At 58.7% G+C, this 26,332-nt stretch overlaps 11 protein-coding genes across 11 annotated transcripts; 7 read left to right on the top strand and 4 right to left on the bottom strand.

Annotated features, from left to right (window-relative positions):
• Positions 1-394: 394 nt before the first annotated feature.
• PHYSODRAFT_482653 (hypothetical protein) lies at positions 395-2,043 on the top strand (the record flags this gene model as incomplete). Its single annotated transcript, XM_009522253.1, has 5 exons — positions 395-1,014; positions 1,099-1,146; positions 1,219-1,576; positions 1,652-1,809; positions 1,887-2,043. The coding sequence occupies 5 exons, from the start codon at positions 395-397 to the stop codon at positions 2,041-2,043; spliced, it is 1,341 nt and encodes a 446-aa protein (XP_009520548.1).
• A 161-nt stretch (positions 2,044-2,204) lies between these two features.
• PHYSODRAFT_480701 (hypothetical protein) lies at positions 2,205-3,239 on the bottom strand (the record flags this gene model as incomplete). Its single annotated transcript, XM_009522252.1, has 1 exon — positions 2,205-3,239. One exon carries the CDS (start codon positions 3,237-3,239, stop codon positions 2,205-2,207), a length of 1,035 nt encoding a protein of 344 aa, XP_009520547.1.
• Positions 3,240-3,963: 724 nt separating this feature from the next.
• PHYSODRAFT_354062 (hypothetical protein) lies at positions 3,964-5,417 on the top strand. Its single transcript, XM_009522251.1, has one exon. The coding sequence runs from the start codon at positions 3,968-3,970 to the stop codon at positions 5,297-5,299; it is 1,332 nt and encodes a 443-aa protein (XP_009520546.1). The 5' UTR covers positions 3,964-3,967; the 3' UTR covers positions 5,300-5,417.
• A 207-nt stretch (positions 5,418-5,624) lies between these two features.
• Positions 5,625-6,914, top strand: PHYSODRAFT_484849 (hypothetical protein; the record flags this gene model as incomplete). Its single annotated transcript, XM_009522250.1, has 1 exon — positions 5,625-6,914. The coding sequence occupies one exon, from the start codon at positions 5,625-5,627 to the stop codon at positions 6,912-6,914; it is 1,290 nt and encodes a 429-aa protein (XP_009520545.1).
• A 183-nt stretch (positions 6,915-7,097) lies between these two features.
• On the bottom strand, positions 7,098-8,387 carry PHYSODRAFT_326309 (hypothetical protein; the record flags this gene model as incomplete). The annotated part of the gene is made up of 1 exon (XM_009522249.1): positions 7,098-8,387. One exon carries the CDS (start codon positions 8,385-8,387, stop codon positions 7,098-7,100), a length of 1,290 nt encoding a protein of 429 aa, XP_009520544.1.
• Positions 8,388-8,986: 599 nt separating this feature from the next.
• PHYSODRAFT_250459 (hypothetical protein) lies at positions 8,987-9,901 on the top strand (the record flags this gene model as incomplete). The annotated part of the gene is made up of 3 exons (XM_009522248.1): positions 8,987-9,376; positions 9,415-9,780; positions 9,857-9,901. 3 exons carry the CDS (start codon positions 8,987-8,989, stop codon positions 9,899-9,901), a joined length of 801 nt encoding a protein of 266 aa, XP_009520543.1.
• A 169-nt stretch (positions 9,902-10,070) lies between these two features.
• Positions 10,071-11,161, bottom strand: PHYSODRAFT_326307 (hypothetical protein; the record flags this gene model as incomplete). Its single annotated transcript, XM_009522247.1, has 2 exons — positions 10,071-10,664; positions 10,745-11,161. 2 exons carry the CDS (start codon positions 11,159-11,161, stop codon positions 10,071-10,073), a joined length of 1,011 nt encoding a protein of 336 aa, XP_009520542.1.
• A 2,199-nt stretch (positions 11,162-13,360) lies between these two features.
• Positions 13,361-15,175, top strand: PHYSODRAFT_311829 (hypothetical protein; the record flags this gene model as incomplete). The annotated part of the gene is made up of 2 exons (XM_009522246.1): positions 13,361-13,829; positions 13,920-15,175. The coding sequence occupies 2 exons, from the start codon at positions 13,361-13,363 to the stop codon at positions 15,173-15,175; spliced, it is 1,725 nt and encodes a 574-aa protein (XP_009520541.1).
• Positions 15,176-15,339: 164 nt separating this feature from the next.
• Positions 15,340-15,927, bottom strand: PHYSODRAFT_326305 (hypothetical protein; the record flags this gene model as incomplete). The annotated part of the gene is made up of 1 exon (XM_009522245.1): positions 15,340-15,927. The coding sequence occupies one exon, from the start codon at positions 15,925-15,927 to the stop codon at positions 15,340-15,342; it is 588 nt and encodes a 195-aa protein (XP_009520540.1).
• A 442-nt stretch (positions 15,928-16,369) lies between these two features.
• PHYSODRAFT_250450 (hypothetical protein) lies at positions 16,370-17,832 on the top strand (the record flags this gene model as incomplete). The annotated part of the gene is made up of 4 exons (XM_009522244.1): positions 16,370-16,764; positions 16,830-17,571; positions 17,592-17,745; positions 17,768-17,832. The coding sequence occupies 4 exons, from the start codon at positions 16,370-16,372 to the stop codon at positions 17,830-17,832; spliced, it is 1,356 nt and encodes a 451-aa protein (XP_009520539.1).
• Positions 17,833-22,383: 4,551 nt separating this feature from the next.
• PHYSODRAFT_285062 (hypothetical protein) lies at positions 22,384-24,937 on the top strand. The gene has a single exon (XM_009522243.1). The coding sequence runs from the start codon at positions 22,651-22,653 to the stop codon at positions 24,166-24,168; it is 1,518 nt and encodes a 505-aa protein (XP_009520538.1). The 5' UTR covers positions 22,384-22,650; the 3' UTR covers positions 24,169-24,937.
• The last annotated feature ends 1,395 nt before the right edge of the window (positions 24,938-26,332 follow it).

Below are 26,332 nucleotides of genomic sequence, written 5' to 3'. Positions count from 1 at the left end.
TTGAGGGTAATGCAAGGGCGAGGAGAATCCCGAAATCTCTCTAATATCTCCATTTCCGGACCCAACCCCAGGTTTTTTTACATCAATATTTCTTCAATTCCGTGCTGCACATTATCGGAAATTTCGTGCTAATAGCATACGAATTGAAGTACTTTCCGCTTTCTACGCGTGATTTTCACTTTCAATTTTTTTATGTCCGGTCCGGTACGCAATTTGATTGGTCAACTTCAAACGCGATTATCTCGAAAACTCCATCATGGTTCGTGAGCATCCTTTTGTTTGACGCAAAATATGTATCGTTTTTGTTGAAGTTATAGCGTAGTGCGCTAAGTTAGAAAGTAGCTTTTTGGATCGTCTTCATTAACGGCCCAGTAGTCGGTCGCCATCCAGAGCCATGAGCTCCCGAGGTCGCCGCAGCCCACCGCAGTCGCTGGCCGACCCGGCCGCGAATGAGAGCTCGCCACTGCTCGTGTCCGGCAGCATCTCGCTAAACTACAATTCGGACTCGGCCGTGTACGACCGCAAGGAGGAGGAGGGCGCGTCCAACGGCTCGCGGCGCTTCTTCGGCGCCGACAGCGACGGCAGCAGCGCCGACGACAGCGACGAGCACGAGGACTTCAGCGACCTGGACCGGCAGTTCTCGCCCACCAGTTACCGCCAGCAGGCGCCCGACGCCTTCCGCCAGATCCCGCGCGCCAACTGGCACGGCCTGGGCTCGCGCAGCAAGTTCAAGCGCTCCAAGCCGCTGCCGGCGCCGGGCACCGTGAGCCACACGACGCGCCGCTCGCGCATGCGCACCATCAAGAAGCAGCTGAGGGAGCCGCCCAGCGCGCCCAAGCTGCGCGTGTCGGCCTACTGCACGTGCGACCAGCTGCAGCTCTTCAAGCTGCTCAAGTGGCTTGAGCGAGTGGAAACGGGCCAGCTGCCGGGTGGAGAGCTGCACCCCGACGGCTGGAGGCACAAGATGTACATGGGTGCGATCCACTCGAGCTGCGCCCCGGCCCCAAACCTTGCGTTAGTTGGATTCAGTGGTGCTGTGCGTTGGCTATTGTGGAGCTTTATCTGACATTGTGGTGTACTGTGTTTGACTTTTGACAGGGAGGGGGCTCCGGTGCCATACCAGCAGAAAGACGCTTTCTACTTCGCGTAAGCTGGTGCTTGAGAGGTCGAAGGGATTGGTGCTGGGTGACTCACTAGGTTTTCTTACTTTTATTGCAGGACGGGTTGCGCGGTCTTCTGGGGGCTGACAAGAGCGGAGGAGCAGGCGCATCTGGTGGCGCTGGGGGCATTCTCGGTGGGCCCGGTCAAGCAAGTTGAAGTGGAGGACATGGACTACACGTATGGCGATGCGAGCCTCATCTGCAACGACGCGATCACGCTCAGCAGCAACCGCGCGTCGGAGAAGCTGGCCGTGTCTTTTGCGATGGCGCAGTCGTCCAAACTCGACGTGTTTGAGGAGCGCGTGGAGGAGGCCATCCGTGAGACGAAGCACGTGCCGCAGAACCTTGCGGCCACGGGCTCGATCCAGTACTCGCAGAGCGATATCTCCAAGCTCATCGGACGGTTATTTATCGAGGTAAGAGAGAAGACCACAGAGTTGCAAACGTTGAGCTGCATTATGTATCTTAGGCTCGATTGTTTTCCTGCGCAGCGGAGCGATGTGAACCTCAACTCGGACATGCTGGACGAGCCGGACTTCTTCTGGGAGGACGACGAATACGAGCCTTTGTACAAGAAGGTGATGAAGTACCTGAGCGTGGACAACCGCGTGCAGATCCTCAATACGCGGCTGGATATCCTGCGCGAGCTGTACGCCTTACACATTCAGTTCCTCTCGTACGACTTGCACAGCGGCTAACTTCTTAATGTGTGGATGAACGCTACAGGCTGGACGTGCTTAGCCAGCAGCTCGCGCATCAGCACGACACGAAGCTGGAAATGATCGTGATATGGCTCATCGTTGCCGAGGTCGCCGTGCAAGTCGTGTGGAATATCCTCATTAAGGATATCCTCGGCTTCTTCCCGCGCTCCGACACCGAATAGACGCAGAATGCAGCTCTCATGCCTGTCAACGTGCTTCAAGATGGTCGAACGTAGTAGTAGAACGGGAAGCTGAGCCGCGCAAGGCGGCATAATGCATGATGCGTATTGCCTAGAATTCGATTTGGTTAATACGTCATTAGATAGGAAGCTTCGAAACAGCACTATTTAGGCGGTAAAGCAGCGATACGTGCGGCGGCCTTGGTGTGCTTGCGCCGCACTTGTTGCATCTGAGCGATAACCCGGCGCGCACCGCGACTGCGAATCCTCCCGTTGATCGAGAGCAGCGCATCCTTGTCATCTTTGTCCGACGTTGTGCTGGAGGCACTAGAAGGCTGGCGATGGAGGTCCTTCCGAGCAAGGTGCCCTCGCACCAGCCGCTGGATCTGCTTGGCTGCACCAGCGCGTTGACGCAGAGCCTCGTGCTCGAGGTCGATAGCCTTTTGTCGCTTGGCCTCGCGCAGACTTATCAGCTGCCGCTTGGCGCGCTTGTGCTGGAGAAAGCTCCGGCAGACGCGCTGGATCTTGACGACGAACACCTCCTGCTTCTCTCGCCGCCTGGCTTCCAGCACCTTCTTGGCAACGCGGACTCGTGCGCGTGCCCGACTAGCTTGCTGGATGCACAATGCGGCCTCCGTGTCACGCTTGAGCTTCTCCTGGGAGATCGTCCGCCGCGTGAGGAACCCGCGCAGCCTGGCCTGCAGCTGCACCACGGCGGAGCGCAGCAGCTCCATCTCGTGGCGGCGCCGGTCGCGCTCGATGCGGCGCAGCTCCCTCTTCTCCTCCAGCACGTGCTGCAGCTCGGCGTACTTGACGCGCATCCGCGAGGTGCGCACCGCCATCTTCTGCTGCCAGTTCTCGGAGCGTCTCCGGCTGTTCTCGAGCGAGAGCAGACTGCTGTCCGCGTAGTTGCCGGCGATGAACTCCTTGGTGAAGGCGGCGGGCCGCGCGTACTTGGGGCAGCTGAGGGCCACGTCCTGGAAGTCCAGGTAGCGCCCGTAGTCGTAGCCCGTCGTGGTGCGGAACAGCGGGTGGCCCGGCCTACGCGCCAGGATGTCCAGCTTGCCCAGCGAGCGGATCTCGCGCGCGGCAGGCAGCCCAGCGCCACATAGGCGCGGCAGCGTCACGCGCTCCGGGGCGGCGTTGTTGCTGCTGCCGCTGGCTCGCGGGGCCAGGCCGTAGCTGTTGAGCGCTAACATTGGGCGGCGGCTTCAACTTGCATAAAGAGCGGATATGCCGCAACAAGCTGCCCTCGCCATCGCCATAGTCGTCAGCCCCGACCAGGCTCGAAGGAAGGGCGGCAGCCCAGGACGCAGCGCTGCAGCAGCGGCCGAGCATCATCGCCGCGCGCATCTTATCGCTTCAGCCGGCGCTGATTGGCCGGCTGGAAATACGCAGGTGGATACCGCCGTCGGAGGGGAGAGGCCCTGCAAGCATGCGGCTACATATAGGCCCTGATATGATCCCCAGCGGAGTCGCCCCGCTCACCTTCACGCATTAGGCGGCCGCCAACTGCGCGAAAAGTCAACCCAAGTGTGCACACTTGCAGCCCTGTGAGCGCAGGCGAATCTTGAGCGGCTCGCGGGAGTGAAGGTCGTGTCGTCACCTCGTGGTGTGCACCACATCATGAACCCATACAAAATCGCCGCCAGCAAAAACCGCTGGTCAGGAAGCGTCGCGCCGTCGCGCCCGCCATTGGCTGAAAGTGGGGACATTGCCGCGGATTGGCTGAAAACGCGCGAGCGAGCTTTCAATGGCAAGGAAAGCAGCAGCGGGAAAAGATCCTCCCCGCCGCCGCCCTCCGCCAGCCTCACTCTCAGATTTTCTTTGAAGAAGGTAAGCGCTCGCGCCCCCGCCGCCGGCCGCAGGAAAGATCGCAGCCGTCTAACTTTCTCTCTCTCGCTCGCTTGTGTCTCCGCAGTTAACCATGGGCAAGGAAAAGACGCACATCTCGCTGGTCGTCATCGGCCACGTCGACGCCGGCAAGTCGACCACCACCGGTCACCTGATCTACAAGTGCGGCGGTATCGACAAGCGTACCATCGAGAAGTTCGAGAAGGAGGCTGCCGAGCTCGGCAAGACCTCGTTCAAGTACGCCTGGGTGCTGGACAACCTGAAGGCCGAGCGCGAGCGCGGTATCACGATCGACATTGCCCTGTGGAAGTTCGAGTCCCCCAAGTTCTTCTTCACGGTCATTGACGCCCCTGGCCACCGTGACTTCATCAAGAACATGATCACGGGCACCTCGCAGGCCGACTGCGCCATCCTGGTGGTCGCCTCGGGTGTGGGCGAGTTCGAGGCTGGTATCTCCAAGGAGGGCCAGACGCGCGAGCACGCTCTGCTTGCCTTCACCCTGGGTGTGAAGCAGATGATCGTCGCCATCAACAAGATGGACGACTCGTCGGTCATGTACGGCCAGGCCCGTTACGAGGAGATCAAGAACGAGGTGTCCACGTACCTGAAGAAGGTCGGCTACAAGCCCGCCAAGATCCCGTTTGTGCCCATCTCCGGCTGGGAGGGTGACAACATGATCGAGAAGTCGGGCAACATGCCGTGGTACAAGGGCCCCTACCTCCTTGAGGCTCTCGACAACCTGAACCCGCCCAAGCGCCCGCTTGACAAGCCCCTCCGTCTGCCCCTCCAGGACGTGTACAAGATCGGCGGTATCGGCACGGTACCGGTCGGCCGTGTGGAGACCGGTGTCATCAAGCCTGGCATGGTCGCCACGTTCGGCCCCGTTGGCCTGTCGACGGAAGTCAAGTCCGTTGAGATGCACCACGAGTCCCTGCCGGAGGCCGTCCCCGGTGACAACGTTGGCTTTAACGTCAAGAACGTGTCGGTGAAGGAGCTGCGTCGTGGCTACGTCGCCTCGGACTCCAAGAACGACCCGGCCAAGGGCACCCAGGACTTCACCGCCCAGGTGATCGTGCTGAACCACCCCGGCCAGATCGGCAACGGCTACTCGCCCGTGCTGGACTGCCACACGGCCCACGTTGCCTGCAAGTTCAAAGAGATCACGGAGAAGATGGACCGTCGCTCGGGCAAGGTGCTCGAGACTGCCCCCAAGTTCGTGAAGTCGGGCGATGCCTGCATGGTCATCCTCGAGCCCTCGAAGCCCATGACCGTCGAGTCGTTCCAGGAGTACCCGCCCTTGGGCCGTTTCGCCGTGCGTGACATGCGCCAGACGGTTGCCGTCGGTGTCATCAAGTCGGTGAACAAGAAGGACCTGGCTGCCAAGGGTGCCGCCAAGAAGAAATAAGTTATGCGGTACGCAGCTTAGCACTTCTTGATCCACTCCAGGCGTCGTAGTTCGGTAGACAGCGACGCGTTTAAACGCGGGGCTTGATTAACAGAATGAAGACGCTTCACAATACTCGAGCCTTTTGCACATTTTTGCTTGTTGTCAGTATCCACGCTTCATAGTGATCGCAGGCTGCGTTCAAGGCTGATGCTAACACATCAAAGCTCGCCAAAGCAACAGAAGAGTCAACAACAGGTATACAGCAATCAACACTTTCGTCACCTAAAAAAGTGAGCGGTACAGCTCACAATCGCTTTTCCCTCATATCCCAGACACCGTCACGATGAGCGCCTCGACTGAGTATCTCGCGCGCGTGCAGCAGCTCGAAGAGATCTACACCAACGTGCCCGGCACCTTCGCCAACGAGTCGTACCTCACGCGTCTCCCCGGCCTCGTGCGCGACTGCGTGGCCCACAACCGCGACCGCTTCTCGGAGCTGCAATGCCAGCGCCTGCTGCAGCTCGCCGACGACATGGTCAATGACGCAGTGATCCCACTGCCGTCGCAGTACCCGGAGCAGTCAGCCAAGTCCCCCACGAGCGCTCACTGGGAGACTCTGCTGGCCGGCAAGGGCTACACGTGGCAGAACTCGCCGTGGTTCATGTGCGAGCAGTACATGTTCCACCTCGTGCTGCTGCTGGCCGAGTACTACTCGACGGGCATCGACCCGTTCCACCCGTCGAAGGTGGCAGAGCTGAAGGAGGACACGCCGTGGGCGTTGTTGCAGACAGCTGTGGGTCTGTCGGCCCAGGAGGAGGCGAGTTCCCAGAGCCACCACGACCAGCTGAAGCGGTTCATGAAGCTGTGTCTGTGGGGCAACAAGGCTGACGGATGCTACAAGGAGGTCAAGGATACCGTGAGTGGGGCTGGCGCCTCACTTGTGTTTGATGATGAGCTGCTGTTGGTCGACCACAGTGACGAGGTCATCTCGTTCTTGGAGCAGAAGGCGCGTGAGGTCGGCGACGCCAAGAGCTTGGGCGTGCAGTACATCAACGACAACAGCGGCACCGAGCTGCTGCTGGATTTGGCGCTGGCCGACCACTTGCTGTCTCATGGCTGGTGCGGCAAGGTGACGCTGAACGTGAAGGTTGAGCCCATGTACGTTTCGGATGCGACGCCTGCGGATGTGCACGAGCACATTGCCGAGATGCAGCGGGAGACGCGTACTCCGGAGGTGCAGGCTTTGGGCAAGCGGCTGGCTGGTTATGTGATGAACGAGCAGTTGTTGGTGCGCCCTGACCTCTTCTGGAACCGCTACACCTACTACTGGGAGATGCCCGTCGAGCTGCAGACTCGCTTGGCGCGTGAGGCGACGCTGGTGATCATCAAGGGCGATCTGAACTACCGTCGTCTGCTGGGAGATCGTCTGTGGCCGCCGTCGACGCCTGTGGACGAGGCTGTGCCGTACTTCCCCACGGCTTTCGTGTCGTTCCGTACGCTCAAGTCGAACCCCGTGGTGGGCATCCCAGCAGACATCGTAGACAAGCTGGAGAAGGAGGACGCGAAGTGGCGGTACAACGGCAAGCGCGGAACCATCCAGAGCGTACTGACCCCGGCTTCGCTGTCCAAGTAGACTGTCTGTGCTGTGTTTGCCGAGGTAATCGAGGTGGAGCGACACCATCGAGTTGACAACAGTGAGATTCACGTGTTCGATGATGTTGTGTGCAAATGGTTTATCCCACGATAAGTTGTTACCTGGTATGCATTACAAAGTTTGTGTAGAGTCGAGGAAGGTAGCAGAGCAATGAAAGCTCGGTTATTCTGACGCTGGGTTAGGCGTGAGTACGCTCTGGATCGTGCCGCGCTTGCCTTTGTACCGCCACTTTGGGTCCTCCTTCTCCAGCCTCGCCACCACGTCAGCAGGGATCCCCACCACGTGGTTTGACTTGAGCGTACGGAACGACACAAAAGCCGTGGGGAAGTACGGCACAGCCTCGTCCACAGGCGTCGACGGCGGCCACAGTCGGTCGCCCAGCAGACGACGACAGTTCAGGTCGCCCTTGATGATCACCAGCGTCGCCTCACGCGCCAGGCGAGTCTGCAGCTCAATAGGCATCTCCCAGTAGTACGCGTAGCGGTTCCAGAAGATGTCGGGGCGGATCACCAGCTGCTCCTTCTCAATGAACTCACTTAACCGCTTGCCAAGAGCTCGCACCTCAGGGGTACGCGTCGGACGCTGCATCTCTTCAATATGCTCGAGCACGTCGGCGGGCGTCGCATCCGACACGTAGACGGGTTCTGCCTTGACATTGAGCGTCACCTTGCCGCACCATTCGTGAACGAGCAAGTGGTCTGCCAGCGCGAGGTCGAGCAAGATCTCAGTGCCGCTGTTGTCGTTGATGTACTGGATCCCGAGCTTTTTGGCGTCCCCGAACTCGCGAGCCTTGGCCTCTAGGTAGGTGATGACCTTGTCGCTGTGGTCGACCAGGAGCAAATCGTCGTCGAACTCCAAGGACGCATCAGCCCCACTCACGGTATCCTTGACCTCCTTGTAGCATCCGTCAGCCTTGTTGCCCCACAGACACAGCTTCATGAACCGCTTCAGCTGGTCGTGGTGGCTCTGGGAACTCGCCTCCTCCTGGGCCGACAGACCCACAGCTGTCTGCAACAACGCCCACGGCGTGTCCTCCTTCAGCTCTGCCACCTTCGACGGGTGGAACGGGTCGATGCCCGTCGAGTAGTACTCGGCCAGCAGCAGCACGAGGTGGAACATGTACTGCTCGCACATGAACCACGGCGAGTTCTGCCACGTGTAGCCCTTGCCGGCCAGCAGAGTCTCCCAGTGAGCGCTCGTGGGGGACTTGGCTGACTGCTCCGGGTACTGCGACGGCAGCGGGATCACTGCGTCATTGACCATGTCGTCGGCGAGCTGCAGCAGGCGCTGGCATTGCAGCTCCGAGAAGCGGTCGCGGTTGTGGGCCACGCAGTCGCGCACGAGGCCGGGGAGACGCGTGAGGTACGACTCGTTGGCGAAGGTGCCGGGCACGTTGGTGTAGATCTCCTCTCCTTGGTTCACAAGTGCGAGGAACTCGGCGGAGACTCCCATGGCGCTCGCTTTGGGCTTGGAATGGTCTTGAACTGAACACAGCAACTCGAAATCGGTTGTGAGCTTTCCTTCGCAGCCACAGACCCGCAGTCCTCAGCTATCGATGCATGGAGCGGCACTGGTTCGAGTACACTGTGCGGTTATTATACCAGTTCTGCTTTTCCAAATCACAAGACGTCTGCGGAAGTCAGTGGAGCTCCTCTGCTGATGTCTTTGGTCTGGGAGGAGCTTGCCATACCTTCGGCTCTCAAAAGAATCTTTATGGGGGCCACGAACAAATTCTTTCGCAGGTTGCCATTTGCCTGACAAGTCGTGGACTTGTTGAGCAGTCTGTATGTGTATAAAGGGCGAAGTGAAGGAGCGCGTGGAATATTACTTGAAAATACACACAGCCTTGACATGGCTACAGATGAGTCACCGCTTCACTCGTTGCAGTTTTGAGCACGTAGCGTTGACTGATCACCAGAAGGTTAGTCACCACACCGCGATGCCCCACAGCGTCCACCAATGCTCGACTCTTGCATCGATGCGGCCAAAACTTGATCTCACTCTTCAATTTTCTTTCTCAAAACCACATCCACCGCATCCACCTCCCAGGCATGCGCGTCGCCATCGTTGGAACCGGTTCATTCGCCAAGCACTTCATCGACGAGCTGCCTGCCGCTGGACACGAAATCGTCGTGCTGACCCGTTCGCACAAGGACTTCCTGGACGGGAAGAAGGGCGTCGTGGAGCAGCGAGTCACCGACTACTCGTCCGTGGCGCAGCTCGCAGAAGTGTTCAACGACTGCGACGCACTCGTGAGCACGGTCTTCGATATGAAAAACCCGAGCGCCGACACCCACTTGAAGCTGCTTGAAGCGTGCAAGCAGACACCCAAATGCAAGCGCTTCATCCCAGCGGAGTACGGTGGCAACGCGGAGGACTTCTCCGAAGACGAAGAGAACATGGACAGCCACAATGCGCCGCTGAAGAAGGCGCTCCGGGACGTTCGTCTCGCTCGGGTGTACATCGTCCCGAGTGCCAGCCGAAACCACCGGACCTCGGTACTCTCCACCCGCTCGATCTGAGCGCGCGGACGATGAACATCCCTGGCACGGGCAACGACGTGTTCTCGACCACCAGTGCGCGTGATATGACCAAGGCGGTCGCGGAGCTACAGAAAAGCCCCAACAAGTGGCGTCCGTACACGTACGTGCAAGACATGGAGACGGCGTGGCTGCAACTCGCCGAGCTGGTGAAGACGGAGGGCGGAATGCCCGACCTCAAGGTGTCCTTCGAGCCAGTGAACGAGATCCAGGAGGCGCTCAAGAAGAAGGAGTCGCACTTCTCCGCGCTTGTGGCCGAATTCAAGATGCTCGTCACGACACGAGCAGCTCGTGCCGTCTGGAAGGTGCACGCTCGACCAGGAAAAGGTCAAGCGCGACCAAGCTGAGCATTTCCCTAATGTCCACTTGCGCACGGCGCAGGAGCTGCTCGAGGCCGTGAAGCAGGACCCGAAGGTGGTCATCTAAGCAAGAGCACCGATCCCTAGAGAGAAGGAGAAGGATCTTCCCATAAGCGCTTGGAAATGAACCTTTCGAACGCATTTTTGTTTGTTCTGCAATATAGAGTTTGCTGTCTAGACATCGATGGACTGCACTAATGTTTCCTCGTTGCTATGGCTTGGGCGTGATGATCCACTCAGTTCTCCTCGAACAAAATGTTGTCCGCGCTCGAAAGGATGCTTTCAACGCACGCATCGGTCGCTGTCATGATCGAGACTAACAAGTTGCTCGCACCCTTTGCTTGAGCCCCCGCTTCCGCTTGAGACTGGCACACAACCGTGACGGTCGATTCCAAGCCACCCTTCGGACTTCGCGTCACGGCAGCCCACAATGTATCGCAGTGCGAAATGCCTCGATCCGCGAGCTCGAAGAAGGACTGCCGGACGACGGCGTGGTAGTTGAGAGGCGTCAACTCACCGGGTTTCACTTCTGTCGCCCCCTGGAACTTCATCGCGCAGGTACTTGGAGATCGCTCTAGCACACGAGCGACTGGCGTGACGTCGTGGGCTGAGTTCTCCTCCGACGCAAAGCTCCTGTCCGGACACGAGAGGGTCGTCCAAATTGCCGCCGACGTCGAGTGCATATCGAAGGGCACGCGGCGTACACAGACCAAGGTGGACTGGGAATCCCCCGTTTGCACGTTAGACCATAAGTCTCGCTCCAGGTCGTCTCCATGCAGAAGCCGAACGCCGTTTGCCGCGAACACGGTCGGTAATTGGGGGACCGCCGCCTGTGCCAGTTGCTTGAGACCAGGTCGTCCTCGGCTTTCTGCTGCAGCGCTGCAATCCTTCTGAGGCTGGAGGCCTCGACAGCCCGTCGCTTCTCGCACAGGAGCTCCCAGAGGCGCTGGATCCAGTCGGCGTTGCTCTGCACCTGACCATTGAGCACTCGGTTAGTGCACTCTGCTGTTTGTCGGGCGCGGGCTTGGCGCTCGGAGAAGCACCGCCACGCTGATCTCGACCCCGTTTGGGGCGGTTCCCCGTGACGCAGCACCGCTAAGTGGGCCTCCAGCTCGGGGACGAGCCCCCTCAGCGTAGAGAGCTCTGCCTTCTCGCGATCCCGCGTTGAGTTTCGGTGGCGAGGCTTGCGCATGAGCGAAGAAGAACTCGAACTGTGGTTTGTCCTTGCTTGCACAGGGGCTTTGCCAGCTGTGTCGTAAGCGCTGGCTTTGGTCGTGAACATCAGTACCGGCACAGTGGTGGACCGAGTCGATAGCGTCGACTGCATCTTGTATCGAGTCCCACGGCAATTTTGACGATTTCAGGTCTCTAGGCAACTTCTTCCCCCGCAAAACACGTTCAAAAGAAGTTGCGAAAGAAAACTAACTGGTTCCTAGGTTTAGCATCACTCTTGTGGGATGCGCGTCGTGGGCAAGCTGGAGTCACGCTACTTCGGTGTTATTGGTCAGAGCGCTGCCGCCCAAGTACATGTGCATGCCCGATCGAGAGAGATCCGTGTGCAAGCAGGTATCGAGCCAAGTGTTCACAAGAGAGTGCAGATTTTGCTGCAAAGCGCTCAGCACACCTTCTACGAGCCCTGTGAGCCCTCGTTAAGGGCTCCCTGTTAAATATCTCGCTGATGATTGGCCGTCATTGAAGTATCTCCAGGTTCTAACCTGAAAAGGCATAGGAAAGAGGGCTTCTCCTTGAGGGGAAGGAAGGACGATCCAGAGGGCACACTGTAACAGTCGTGCATATGCTGGTGCTACATGTAACCAGCACAGCGTTCGGCGACTTAACTGCGTCGAATGACGGGCATTTGATGGTCGTTAGGAATACTAGACTCAAATGGAACCTCACCTTGAAACGAAAAGGAAGGACGATCGGCGACGCTGGGGTGGCCTCGGAGTGGCTGTACACATATGAGCGGCGCGAGATCTTCTAGTGTGGTGATCTTTGAGCTCGATCTTCTAGCGTGGCGCATCTGCTCGCCTTAAGTCTAGGTAAAATTGGCCAATCAGATATTACTATGAAGAGCCCGTCATAGATTTGAAGCTAATTTTTGGGAGCAGCCAATGGGGAGCCCGAACCAGGGCTCCTTGATCTCGTACTTACCATGAGGGAGCCCATTTTGTGCGACTTTTGGCTCTCGTATTAGGGGGAGCCCACTTTTGAAGTTGACGGGCTCGGGCTCGGGCTCGTAGAAGGTGTGGAGCTCAGTATCCCGTAACCCGTCCCGTAATCCTGACTTCCAAGTCATGGTTACCATGTACGATGCGTGGAACGGGTCGATCCCCGTTGTGTAGTAGTCGGTCAGCACGAGCACGAGGTAGTACATGTAGAGCTCGCTCAGAAACCATGGCGAGTTCTGCCAGGTGTAGCCCTTGCCAGCCAACAAAGTCTCCCATTCAGCTCTGGTGCGGGACTTGGCCGCTTGCTCAGCGAACTGAGATGGCAGCGGGATCTCAGCATCGCAAGCCAGGTCGTCGGCCAGCTTCAGTAGACGCTGGCACTGCTCCTTCGAGAAGCTCTTGTGGCTGTCGACCAAGCAATCGCGTATGAGCTCGGGCATGCGTGACGTGTACGCCTCGTTGACGTACGGCCCCGGTACATTGGTGAGGATTTCTTCGTGCTGCTGCAGGTGTGCGAGGAACGTGCAGTGGCAAGGTCATCACCTACCTAGAGGCCAAGGCTCGCGAGTTCGGGGACGCCAAAAAGCTCGGGATCCAGTACATCAACGACAACAGCGGCACTGAGATCTTGCTCGACCTCGCGCTGGCAGACCACTTGCTCGTTCACGAATGGTGCGGCAAGGTGACGCTCAATGCCAAGGCAGAACCCGTCTACGTGTCGGATGCGACGCCCGCCGACGTGCTCGAGCACATTGAAGAGATGCAGCGTCCGACGCGTACCCCTGAGGTGCGAGCTCTTGGCAAGCGGTTAAGTGAGTATATCGAGAAGGAGCAGCTGGTGATCCGCCCCGACATCTTCTGGAACCGCTACACGCACTACTGAGAGATGTCTATTGAGGTGCAGACTCCCCTGGCGCGTGAGGCGACGCTGGTGATCATCAAGGGCGACCTGAACTGTCGTCGTCTGCTGGGCGACCGACTGTGGCCGCCGTCGACGCCTGTGGACGAGGCTGTGCCGTACTTCCCCACGGCTTTTGTGTCATTCCGAACGCTCAAGTCGGACCCCGTGGTGGGCATCCCTGCTGACGTGGTGGCGAGGCTGGAGAAGGAGGACCCAAAGTGGGGGATCAATGGTACGCGCGGCACGATCCAGGAGTGTCGGCTCCCTTGATGCAAGAATAAGCTTGGTATACATACACTTCAACTTGGCCTAACCTAGGCCTAATCGACCTGATCTAGACTGTAGTCATTATGTTAGGCCTTGCAACAGAGTGGTACACCATACCACACGAGTGGTACAGCCCATGCATTGTACCGGTATTGCCAAAGTCAAGAGCTCTCCAGTGGCAGTAGCAATGGGCACGCTCGAGGTGTCGGAGGAGCCGCTGCCGCCCGAGTGGGAGGTGCTCATGTCGCGCTCCAAGAACATGCCGTACTACTACAACGCGCAGACCAAGAAGGTCTACTGGGCGGACGACGAGCTGCCGCGCGGCTGGTCGCACCAGTTCGACCGCGACGGCCGCCGCTTCTACTTCCACGTGCGCGACAAGAACGCCACCATCTCGTATGACAAGCCCGTGCTGCGCGCGGCCGCGAGCCCGTCGCCACCGTCCCCGCCCGCCAATGACGTCGCGTCTCCCGAGCCGCTGCCCGTGCCGGCGCCGTCCTACGACTCGCCGCGGGCCCCGCGGAGCTCCGACTCGCCCAGTGGCCACGCTCGCCCGGACTCCGGCGAGCCGCCGCGGCTCGTGCGCAAGAAATCCAACTCACTCATGGACCTGCTGAGCCCCGGGCCGCCCGCGCTCGGAGCGGAGCAGTCTCAAGGTAGTGATTCTACCACTTTTTGGGCTGTTTGGTGGTGTTCTAGCGCCTAACTTCGCTATTTACTGTTGCATTTGGGTGTTTTCGACGCAGATGAGGCTTCTCCGAGGGCGCCAACGTCACAGCCGGCGAGGACCATGCATATCTCCAACTTGATGTCGTCTCCGGAGCGGCCGCAGCGGAGCGAGGACAGAGGCTACGGCGCCAAGAGGTCGTACGACGCCATGTCGAGGGACTACGGCGACGACAACGGGGAGAGGGAGCGGGAGAAAGACCCGGACGCTGCCGCCGCCTTCTACAACCAACTGCAGCGGAGCGCGCAGAGCGACCGAGCGGACAGTTTGTTGTTCCACATGCGCGCGCTGAATAACTGGGTCAAGTCCATCCTGATCAACGAGTACTCGCGACGGGAAGGAGACCGAGTGCTGGACTTGGCCTGTGGCAAGGGTGGAGACCTGATGAAGTGGACCAAACGCAACCTGGCCATGTATGTGGGCGTGGACATCGCCCAGAAGTCGCTGGAGGACGCGGTGGAGCGGTACACGTCGTTCTCGCGCGGGGGAAGAGGGGGTGGAGGAGATCGGGACAGGAAGAAGACCGAAGTGCAGTTTATTCAGGGAGACTTGGGAGTCGTGGACCTGCTGCGCGACGAGATGCACTGCTGGAGTGAGCACGAAGGTTGGCACGACGCGGTGCCGCTGCCAACCTCTGCGATTGGCAACTTCAACATCGTGTCGGTGCAATTCTCCTTCCACTACATGTTCGGCGACGCCCAGCGCGCAAACCGCTTCTTCTCCACAGTGCACGAGCTGCTAGCAGATGGAGGCGTGCTGATTGCTACGACCGTCGACCCGAACAAGCTGCTGATGAAGTACTACCAAGGCCTGCGGCCACCCGAGGCAGAGAAGGAGGACCAGGAAGCAAATAAACCTGACGTCAGCATCGTGGACGAGAAGAAGCGCGAGGTGTGCTGCATCCGCTTCGACGCAGCTACGCGCGCGCAGCTATCCGGACCGGATGCGGCCTCGGAAGGTTCCTTCGGTCTGCGTTACAACTTCACGCTGCGCGATCGCGTCGAGGAGAACGCTGAAGGAGGCGGCGGCCAAGCCGTCGACCTGCCCGAGTACCTCGTGCCGGACGATTTGTTGGCCAAGCTTCTGCGCGAACACGGCTTCGAGCTGCTGTTGAAGCAGAACTTCCACCGCTTCATCCAGCAGCGCAAGGATCAGGACCGCAACCGGACGCTGCTGGAGAAGATGCACGTGACCAACATCCGCGGTTCGATCTCGGACGCCGAGTGGGAAATCGCTGGTCTGTACCAGGTCCTCGCCTTCAAGAAGTCGTACTAGGCGTCCGTGGATTACAAAGGTGACTAAGAACACGCGATACCGACTAACGGGAACTTGAAGAAGTACGTAGACGACTGCACTGGGCGTAAACGATCAAAAGTGAGCTGCGTTAATGAGTTAAAGAGTGTGCATCGCATGCGTTGTGGAGCTGTGCTGCCGGTTTGCTAGTGTCGGTAGGTTGAGTTGCGTCGGTGCTTGGGCGACGTCGTCGAGTTCGCGGAGCGGCGCTGGCTCGAGTGGCTCGGGCTGACGTAGTTCTTCGCGCGAGAGCGTGGTGGCGACCCCCAGCTACGACTCCGACTGCGGTGGCGGCGACTGGGGCTGCGACTTCGACCACGACCGAGTTTCGGGGACCTTCGTGCACTCTGAAGGTTCCTCGAGCTTGAGTTGGGTGAGCTCTGCTGCTTCTTGACCTGCGGGGCTCCTCGCTCCTTGAGTTCGTCCCGCAGGAACTGCACCTCGGTCAAGATGGCGGTCTCCCAGGCGTCCCACTTCTCCGCCATGTCCGCGACAGCGGCTGCGTGGTGCGCCTTGAGGTCGGCCAGGGCTGTCTGCTGCTCGGTCTTCATCTCGGCGATGGCTGCGTGGTGCTCGTCCTGCATCTGCTTGGTGGTGGCCAGCAGCTCGCTCACGGCCTCCTTGATGATGGAGCTCTGCTTCTCCGATAGACTCTGGCCCACCAGCATGCACAGTGCGTCGGTGACCCGAGCGGCCTCCGCCCTGACGGCATCGCAAGGAGATTCGTCGGCCATGGAGCGAGGTCTGCGGCGTCGAAGGTAGAATGACGAGTGAACTGACTCACGCTTGGCTGGGGTGTCAATGGTGTAGCCATGTAGCCGAATGAGTCATTCCGGACAACTTCAACGTGTTGCAGCCCTCCTGGTCGTAGGCCACAGGTCAGATCCCAGCCATAGCTGCCGAAGGAGGCGAGAATAGCAACGATGGCGCGCAGTTTACGAGGCGTCCTCGACCGACATTTGCTGCGAGCATTCGACGCGTGTGCAAGTGCAGGTTGGCACGGCTGGATTGTGCGTTTTCAGTCCAAACTACGGTAGCGATTATCCACCTTTGCAGTCGTGCAGAGATGCCGGCACCATGCCGCATGAGAGCAGGGCAGCACCATGAGTCAGCTCGGCTCACAAGCACTTTCCCCTCGTACCGCGCACGCGCACCCGCAGCCCGATCTCCAGCGCCATGTCGGCCGAATTCCTCGCACTCCTGCAGCAGCAACGGCCGCACTCCACCAACGTGCCAACGGACACCTTCGTCGATGCCACGTACAAGTCTCGCATGCCGGAGCTCGTCCGCGACTGCGTGGCCATGAACCGAGAGAGCTGCTCCGAAAAGCAGTGCCAGCGCCTGCTGCAGCTGGAGAGCGACATGATCAACGACGCCAAGATCCCGCTGCCCTCGCAGTACCCCGAGCAAGCCGCCAAGTCCAGCACCAGCTCCGAGTGGGAGGCGCTGCTGGCCGGCAAAGACTACACGTGGCAGAACGCGCCCTGGTTTCTGAGTGAACACTACATGTTCCACCTCATCCTGCTGCTGACCGAGTACTACACGACAGGCATCGACCCGTTCCGGCCTTCGTACGTCTTTACGAGCTTGTAGTGGTAGGCTGCGGTGACTAACAGTAGTTTGTGGTTGTCTGTAGGAAGGTGGCGGAGCTGGCGAAGGACACGCCCTGGCGACTGCTGCAGACGGCTGTCGACCTCTCGGCTCAGGAGGAGCCGAGCTCGGAAAGCCACCACGACCAGCTCAAGCGGTTCATGAAGCTCTGCCTCTGGGGCAACATGGCCGATGGCTGCAACAAGGACGTCAAGGAGGAGGTCAGTGGTGCCGACGCCTCGTTGGACTTCGACGACGACATACTGCTCGTAGACCACAGCGACCGAGTGATCTCGTACTTGGAGCAGAAGGCCCGCGAGGCTGGCGACGCCAAGCGTCTGGGCGTCGAGTACATCAACGACAACAGCGGCACGGAGATGCTGCTGGACCTGGCAATGGCCGACCACTTGCTGACGCACAACTGGTGCGGCAAGGTGACCATGAACGTCAAAGCGGAGCCCATGTTCGTGTCGGACGCGATCGTCTCCGATGTCCATGAACACATCGCCGAGATGCAGCGCTCGACACGCACGCCGGAGGTGCAGGTCCTGGGCGCGCGGCTCGCCGAGTACGTCCGCAACGAGCAGCTCGTGATTCGAGATGACATCGCCTGGAATCGCTACCTGTTCTTCCACGAGCTGCCGGCGGAGCTCCACGCGCGGCTGGCCCGAGAGGCGACGCTGGTGGTCATCAAGGGCGACCTCAACTACCGCCGCCTGCTGTGCGACCGGATCTGGCCGGCCGCCACGCCCATCGAAGACGTGGTGCCGTACTTCCCCACGGCGTTCGTGCGTTCCGCACGATGAAGTCGAACTTGGTGGCCGGCGTCCCGCCTGAGGTCGTGGCGCAGTGGGAAATGGAGGACCCCATGTGGCCGCTCAATGGTAGTTGCGGCAAGCTAGCGGACGAAAGTCGCGAAGTTGATGTGATCGCCGGGCATTCACCCGAGCCACGGGAGACTGGTAAACAGCGCCCCTGTTGCAGCCCCGCTGAAATGCGTGCTCGGCAGGTGGTGCAAGGAGCCCGCGCTCTGGATCGCCACCGTTTGATTGATCGATCGCCGCTGGATTCCCCGAGACTGAATCGCGGCGAGCGTGTCATTGTCGACCAACAAAGCGGCGGCGGCCGGCTCACGTGCGAGCGCGAAGCACCCGGCTCGTGGAGAGGCCCATCGGTCGTTCAGTGGAGGAGAGAGCGCTGTGCTCGCTCTGGGCTTTGTAGGCTCGACGCGACTGCATTCATACGGAGCGCTAGACTTGCGAGCGCTGGCGTCTGCCGTGACTGCTTCGCTGGTCGCCAATGCAGGGCAAGAAAGCACCGTGACTCGCAAAAGCAACACAGGAGAGCTCCACTTTGCAGCGTCACGATTTGCTGCTCCGTTGGAATAATCGCCGGCGCAATCGATGGTAAAAGCGATGACGCTGCCCGTGCGCACCGCCGCCGCGGAGCAAGCAGCGCTTGAAGCTCGCCCCCCAGCGGAGACCACTTCAAGCGGACAATCGCTTCAAGTGATTCGCCCGATGAAATCGAAACTTAAATGCCAAAGATGTGTATTTGTGACGGTATGTGTATGTATTGACTGGAGAGATGTGAGACTGGCCTTAAAAGTGACTGAAGGTGTATGAAGGTGTATGACGCCAGACATCCTCCCCGCAAACTCCGCCCTGCATGTTCCTTACCTCTTGGTGCATACACTGCAACTCAGCGCCGAGTGCACGTCGTCATGGTCGCTCTCTCAGCCAGCCGACAGCGCTACGAAAACGAAGTGCCGGAGACACTATCGAGCTCAACTCACAAGGGGACCGAACGGCGCTGGTTATGTCGGTGGATCTGACGAAGCTCAAGTTCCCAGTGGAGTTGGCCACGATGGAACCTATCTCTCCCGAGATGATGATCAAGAGGACGCATGATGCGGTTGTGGAGGGCTCCAAGTGACACAAAATGCATTCCTATGCAGTGCTGGAAGGTAGTGTACCTACGGACGGCATGCTCATCCACGGCAACCATGCGCAGCAACGCAAACGACTATCTGCTAGTTAGGTAGAGATGTTCAGACAACACTGAGGTACTGCCAACGCCGCCGGCATCACGTCGGATGAAGGTTTCTCCACACGCAGCCTCCATTGTGTTGCCCAACGAACCCTCGCTCCGGTGGTGTCGAGATCAGCACGACCGCCGAAGCCGAGCAAAGCAAGCACCAAATGGCAACAAAACCGACTTCCCGCTCATTCTAACAGCGAAAGCTGGCTTAATGCAAGTGGCCCCGTAAAGTAGGTGCCGTACGACACACGCCACACAAGGATACCAACTATTAACGTGTTCAGAATTCGTCTCCACACATCAGCTCCGTGCGCAATGGCCAGCTCTCTATGCGTGTCCAACACCGAGTTAACCTGGAGGAAACCCACTGCACACGCGTCTGCAACTACCCGTACAGACTACCCTACCAGTACATGACTGCATTCCTCAAACAGCTTGACGCGGTACCCCAGTACATCGATGACATATACAAGTTGTCATCGTACTCGCTCGCTTTCATGAGAAAGAATGTGCGTTTTCCACTGGACCAAGACCTTGAGATGGACGCTGTGGCGGCTCGCAGTGCGGCGCAGTCGTTCAAAGACCAAAAGGACTCGCAGCAGCGGCGAGGAAGGGGCACACATCTACCGATGCAGTGGTTGCGGGCTACAAGAGCCCATCCAACAGACATGCAAGCGGCAACGAAAGCCGCCGGGCCACGCTGTATGACACCCTCAGCCCAACATACATATTCTTCGCCGTGTGATTGAAATGTTATACTGGGATAGGAAGCAACGTTAGTGCTGCTATCGCAGACCAAATAGGGGGAGTCGAACCTTAAAAATGGCGACAAAAATATCATCAGAGAAGGGGCCGAATAATCAGCAACGTTCTGCCCCAAAAATCAACAAATCAAAGTAGGGTACTCACTCTCAGTTTTCGCATGTAGTTGGTGGAAACAGCGAAGTATCACTTCCTTTTTCGCCAGCACGCGCAGGCTCTTGCTTAGTGCATATATATCTTCTTATATTCAGCTTTATACCTAGCAATGGCCGACTCCAACGAAACACTGTCCAGCAGCTCACAACGTCTCCATCATCGCGAGTTAACATCTAAAACTTGTTTATAGTGATAGTGAACATGTTTATTTGGAGAGGATTCGTGTGAAAACTTGCCTAAACACATACACAACAATTTCTAGTTGAGGAGGGACTTCAAAAACAGCTGAAATTGTATCAGAGGTCGAGGAGGGAACAGCAAGCGGTACCACTTGAAGTTCGAAATCATCATGATGATTTTTCAAATCAACCACCTCCGGAGGTGGTTGATTTTGAAAATCAACAAGATTTCGCCGAAATAATCAACATCAAATCGCCCTAAAAATCAGCACGTTTTTTGCCAGGTTCGACTCCCCCTAATAGGATTATATCCGTGGTACGTCAAGTCAAAATATGACCTCTCTTGACACCCAACTGGTACATTTCCAGAAACCGGTATGACCCCGGTGCCGCACTGGGCCTACAAAAGGTTTATATGCGTGGGCAGTTTGAACCGGTATGGGTCAGTAGCATATATCGAATCGGATGGAGCGATGACAGCACTTTAGTAGCATACAAAATGCAAGCATTTTCATTTCTCCACGAGCTAGATCTCGAGCAAGGTTCGTTTCATTACTGTGTATAATTACTGCCTAGTCGTATCTTGCATCTTGGCCGTTGAGGTGAATGGCCGGGCAGATGCTGCGGCTGCGAAGTAGGCGCAGGAGATGACTGTGGGTCGTAAAAAAAAGTAATATAGGAGTTTATCCCAAAAGCCTCCTATCCCAGCCTTTGCGGGGCCCTAGTTTGACCAAACATGTATGCGGTAATATTTATTCTATCGGTAAAGGCTAGGGTACTCGCTGCATACACGTTTGGCATTTAAGCTTCGACTTCATTCAGACGTCCCCGGGCTGGTCCTGGCTGTATATTTTAATGTACCTCGCACAGGAAGTACAACAAGCTCTCAAGATTTGCGCGCTACTTCTGCAAGCATATTGATTTAGATGAGTGTACAGCGAGACCTACTGCGACAAGTGGCACATTGCGGGAATACCTCCAGTATTCTTGAGCTAAGCTTTTAGTAAGTCAGTACATACTCATTTATGTTCAGACCGCGTGAATCTTGTTGATTCGCAAACATCATAAGTACCACTGTGGCGAATAGGCCGGGGACGCCTGTACCTCTGTTGTCATTCGCCCGGACCGAATTTTTTCGCTGCGTCGCACGTGGTACTTCGCGCGCATTTGGCTGCGCCTGATCTTGAAGGTCCGATCTTCACCGGCTCTTGGCTTTGGCTTTGCGGACCCAAAAATGGCGTGGTGATCCCAAACGCGCAGCCAGCGATGACTGCCACGAAGTGCCAGGTCTGGCGCCTTCCGGAGCTTGCTTGCTTTGCGGTGGCGATGAACTGTCTTCGCCGCGCCACGTTCAGGCCAGCAGGCCAGCGCCAGTCAAGCAAGCATGGACGCGTGCTGGGTGGGGGTCAGCAAAATGGGTGGCTTCTGCAAAGTGGAGCAAGCAGGGCGATGCGACGCGTTTTGGCCAATGGGAGGCCGCGCGACGGGCGCAATCCAGCGAGGATAACCCCACCGACCTAGTTTTTAGGGTACTTTTGCTAAAACGGAGTCTAACTCGCGATGGAACCGGACAAAAGTCGCAGCTCCCGCGCCGTGGGCATCGAGCTCACGGCCGTGCTGCATGCCGTCATCGAGCCAAGCATTGCGCACAATGTGTGGCGGCGGCGCCTCCGGCGCTGCTGTTGACGGCGCCGGGTCATGGGTAATAATATGCCCCGGCGCTGCAAAAATGGAGTCAACAACCCCACCGGCACCGCACAAGTTTTTTTAATACCCACCACCATTCTCGGTGCCACTGTGCGCGCGGTCTCAGCGCCGGCAAGCTTGTCGCGCCTCGGTCTGCTCGGCGCTGCTGGTTCGTTGCTGTCGGTATCGCTCGCTGTCTGTACTCCGTCACCGCCGCCGCTGTCCTGGTGATGCAAGCAGGTCTGACCGGCAGTTGCAGACCCGTCACACGGCCAGGACAGCTCTCTTCTCGGCGAGGCGAGCACGTGCCGCTCGTTTGACTGGAACCCCGTAGCCGCCGTCGCTGGTGGTGTTGCCGCTGCTGCTGGGCCGAGCCCTACCGCCGCGCAGAGAGCGGGATCCCCACATAACGCTGCGTCAAACAGACTGTCGACGTGGCGATCGGCTGGCCAGCAGCAGCTGTGGCCAATATAGCGTGGAAGATAAAAGGCAACGGGGGCAACGGCGACGGCAGCGCCGCAGCTCAGCCTCGAGTAATGGGGGCGCCGCGAGCGCTGGGCTCCATATTTGCCGAGCGATGGTTGACGGCGGTGGGGCGGCCAGAGTTGCCGGATCGGCCGTGGGTAATCATTGCGCACAACCCTAGCCGCGCTGCAATAATCAGTATCAAGCGCATCGATTGGCCACTGCTCCCACCCGTTTTATCCCTTCGTTGTTCTCTCATTCGCGCTTTTGCCAGGTCAGCCGCAGCTCAAAGAGTGAACCCACGTGCTGCTGCTGCCCGCCACCTGCCTTTGCTTCACTTCACTCGATCAGTGCTAGGTGTCGCCGACCCCAGACGGACAGGCTCACCAGGACAGACCAGCGCGCGTAAGAGTCCCACGCGCAAAGCCCTCAATCAGACGCAGACAGGAAACGCCGGCGCCGGACCTATAAAAGGCGCCACAGACGCAACGCCGCGAGCGACCGTACGACCCTCGCCGCAGCACCGCACGGAACCCCTACCGAGCCCCCAGTGTCGAACCTCCCTCGCACCCCTCGCTCATGGGCCTCGCGCCTCCTCCAAACAGACGCCGCCGCTCCTCCGTTCCCACCACCGCCGCCGCCATGCCGCAGCCCAGTAACAACAACAACAATAGCAAACACGCCGCAGCCGCGTACGACTCGCCGGCGCGCCCGCCGTCGCCCGCCTACGACGTGGGCTACGACTCATCCGCCAGCGACGGCAGCGACTCGGACGCGTCCCCGCAGGTCGAGCAGCTGCTCATGAACCACCTGCGCTTCGCGCACGCCTTCCGCAAGAACGACGCCGCCATGATCCTGCAGTTCCTGGCCAAGGACGTGACGCTCGTGTCCGTGGACGGCGCGCGTCACGAGGGCCAGTCCGCCGTGCTCGCCTACCTCGTGGGCGCGCGCATGACCAAGCTCAGCTCCAACCTGCACGTCAAGGGCTGCCCCACGCGCTCAGGCGCGTGCCAGTCTACGTTCATCTACGAGCACGGCATCGTGTTCAAGGACCCGCTGTACATGGAGGTATTGGACTGGAAGCCCAACAGCGCCACGATCGTGCGGATCGCGCACATTGCGCTGCCCGACGCCAAGAGCGGCAAGACCCCGCAGGACTTCGGTAAGTCGTCGCCTCTGCGGCTGTCCTTCGGCACGAGGATGTCGGACGACGAGGGCTCAAGTGAGTTCAGCCGAGAATCAGACGCCAGTGACACCTGGGACCCGGATAACAACAATGCCAGCACGCCGCCGCCCGTCAAGGTGAGGTGTCGACGACTCAAGTCCAACAGCTCCGCTGACAGCAGCGCGGCCATGTCGGCAGTTACGGCCGCCACCATGAGGCTGTCCAGTAGCAGCAGCAGCAGTCAGAACGAGGCCGCCGTGCAGCCGCTGGCAGCAGGTGCTATGGTCATGCCGATGCTCACATTGGCTGAGATCTCGTGCACAGGCCTCACTCCCATTCGCAAGCGGAAGACAGTGAATCCTTTTGTGCTCCTGCAGTGCCCCGAAGCAGGATACGTATGGAAGAGCCCCGTGATGCGGCGCGACCCGAATCCCAAGTGGAACCACATCCCGTTGAAGATCCCGCCCCAGAAGATGGCCGATGTGGTGGAGATCTCGCTCTGGGACCACACCTTCTTCCGCTCCGTCAAGGTGGCCGGGGCGGCGCTCGTCGTGTCCGACATCCTCAAGGACGACGCAGAGTTCAGCACCAACATCCAGTTGGAGAGGTTCGACGCAGCCAACGCTGCTGGCGAGCCACAGTACGTGACGTTGCAGCTCCGGTTCGTGCGATTGTGCGGCGACATGGTATGCCGCTCCTCGGATGAAGTGGAGCAGAGCCCCGAGCAGTTGGACGAGACTGAGCCGAGCAAGGCGGAGCAGGCGACCTCTGCTGGCTCGGCGTTGAGCACCGGCGTCAAGTGGCTGGTGGTCGATCCGTTCCAGGACGGGCACCACGCCAGCGTGCTGCTGATGATCGTCCGCGCAGTCATTGTTGCAGCGATCGTGTGGGTTCTATTCCACGCCACCCTCGTGTGGCCCATGCAAGCTTAAAAAATGCAGGAGAAAGTTAGTTAGAAAGCGGCTTGCGGCCGAAAGAAAAAAGCAGTACCATCAGTAAAACGTCATGTAAATTATCAACCATTGTTCAACAACGACAACTCGCTACCGGTAGTTCGTCTCCTGCTTCGCATGAAGAAAACTTGTTCAGGGTGGAACGCCGCGTTCATATCCCAGTGCTCACTCGTAGACGAAGGTGGGTGTGAACTCACTGTGAGTCACGTGCAAGAGCGGCGTAAACATGTCGCGCGAGCGCAGGTCGGCCCAGGGCACCCAGCTCCAGCCCTCGCACTTGTTGGGCTCCATGTTCCGGACGGTCTGCCCGTCGTCCACGACGGCCTGCATGAGGATCGTGATGTAGTGCTTGCCCTCGTCCTCCATCGGGTCGTTGGTCACGGTCGCGAACTTGGCCGCCTTCAGGTCCAGGTCTGCTCGGCACCACTTCAATTAGATCCACCAAGTTTGAGGGTACATGTGCAAGATGGCGGTCGCCTAACGCACCTGTCTCCTCCTTGACCTCTCGCAGCGCACATTCCTCCCAGCTCTCGTACATCTCGAGGTGTCCGCCGGGCAGAGCAACCTTGCCCTCGCCGTGCGATCCCTTGCGCTGGCCGATGAGCACGCAGCCCGGGTGCTTCTTCGACATGAGCATGACACCGACACCCACGCGCACCACCGTTTTCTGCTCCTTCAACTTGGCGTACTCGGCCTGCAGCGTCCCCATGCTGTAGCATACATAGAGACCAGCGAGGTGAGCTACTGACTCGCTACTGCCCCCTCATCTAACCCCAAACCAGCTTCCGTACCGATTGCTCTCGGAAGTGTCCTGCGTTTCAAGGAAGTTAATGATGGCGTCCAGATTGGACGTGGAGCTGAGCTCGCTCCAGTGACTGGCCTGACTGATCTGGCTCAGCTGGCTGATGGGCTCCGTGAACCCGTCGCCGCAGGGCTGGAAGTCGCTGTTCCAGAGGCTGTCCTCGCTCTCTCCTTCTTCCGCAGTCGTGTACTCGTGCGGAGACTGCGACAGCGCCGACGTGTCCGTCTCGGCTATCGGAGGAGAGTTTGGCCCCGGCGACGAGGTCTGAACCATACTCGTCGTCGACTGACTACTCGACTGCGTCCATTGCACAACAGAATACTTGTTATAAATTTAAATAAAACTTAGCAGGATGCAATTCCGCATAGCTCGCACCTCGGCGACGCTGAGCTGGCTGGAGCACAGCAGCGAGTCGTCCTTCTCAATGTACTTCATCAGCAAGACCTTCATCTTGGCGTTCTCCCGGGCCTACACACCCAGCTTCTTTCAATTAATCAATAGCTCTACAGACCAATTATTGTCGGTCTCTCACCGTGAGCACGAGCTTGCGCTTGGCCTCCTGCAGCGCGCTGCGACAGGCCTCCAGCTCCGCCTCCGCGTCGCGCAGCGTGCGGCGCTTCTTCTTGGGCGCCTCGTCCGAGGGCGACGGCGCAGGAGGGGGCAGAGGACTCATCGTGCAGGCGGCAGGAAGTGGCGGCGGCCGAACGATTCACTCGCTTTTGGATGTTCCCGCGAAAACTAAACGCGAAGGCCCGCAGGGATTTTTAGTGACATCGGTTTTTGAATATATACAATTTTCTAGACGATTGACGAGTTCACTTTAGTGACGGGGGCAAGTTGAAGTGGGAGATCCAAAATAGCGGAGCTGGTGGAGTGGAGTTTGGCGTCAAGCTTTGGCGTTGTAGCTGGCAACAGCTCGTTGTTGCTTGACAAGAAACTCTTGCCAAGGCGCTATGAACACAGCAGTAGAAATGGTTTCTCTATGTCTCGCGCCGCTGCATCTGCATGGATTGAACGGCGCACGGTTTGCTTACGAGTCAACCTGCATCCGTGACTGCACACACCGTCGTCAAAGCAAGCTCATAGAAACTGCATAATACAATGGCGACGTGCGCACCACGCAGCATCGCTGCGGCGCAATCGCAGACCCTGAGCATTTTGCTCCGGCCGGACAGGCCCGTGTCGTTTCGTGCTTCTTCAGCGTCAAGTGCGACCGCGTCTCGTGCAGCACAAGTTGTGCTTGCAAGTGCAAAGGATGTTATGGATAACACTAGCATAGAGGGGGAAATAATAGCGGTCCTTGGTCGCAGGGCGTTGGTGCTGACTGAGCCGGGAGGGTGG

Source organism: Phytophthora sojae (assembly GCF_000149755.1).
Source record: "Phytophthora sojae unplaced genomic scaffold PHYSOscaffold_2, whole genome shotgun sequence".
Taxonomy (NCBI): Eukaryota; Oomycota; class Peronosporomycetes; order Peronosporales; family Peronosporaceae; genus Phytophthora; species Phytophthora sojae.
This window is presented reverse-complemented; position numbering and strand designations above follow the sequence as displayed.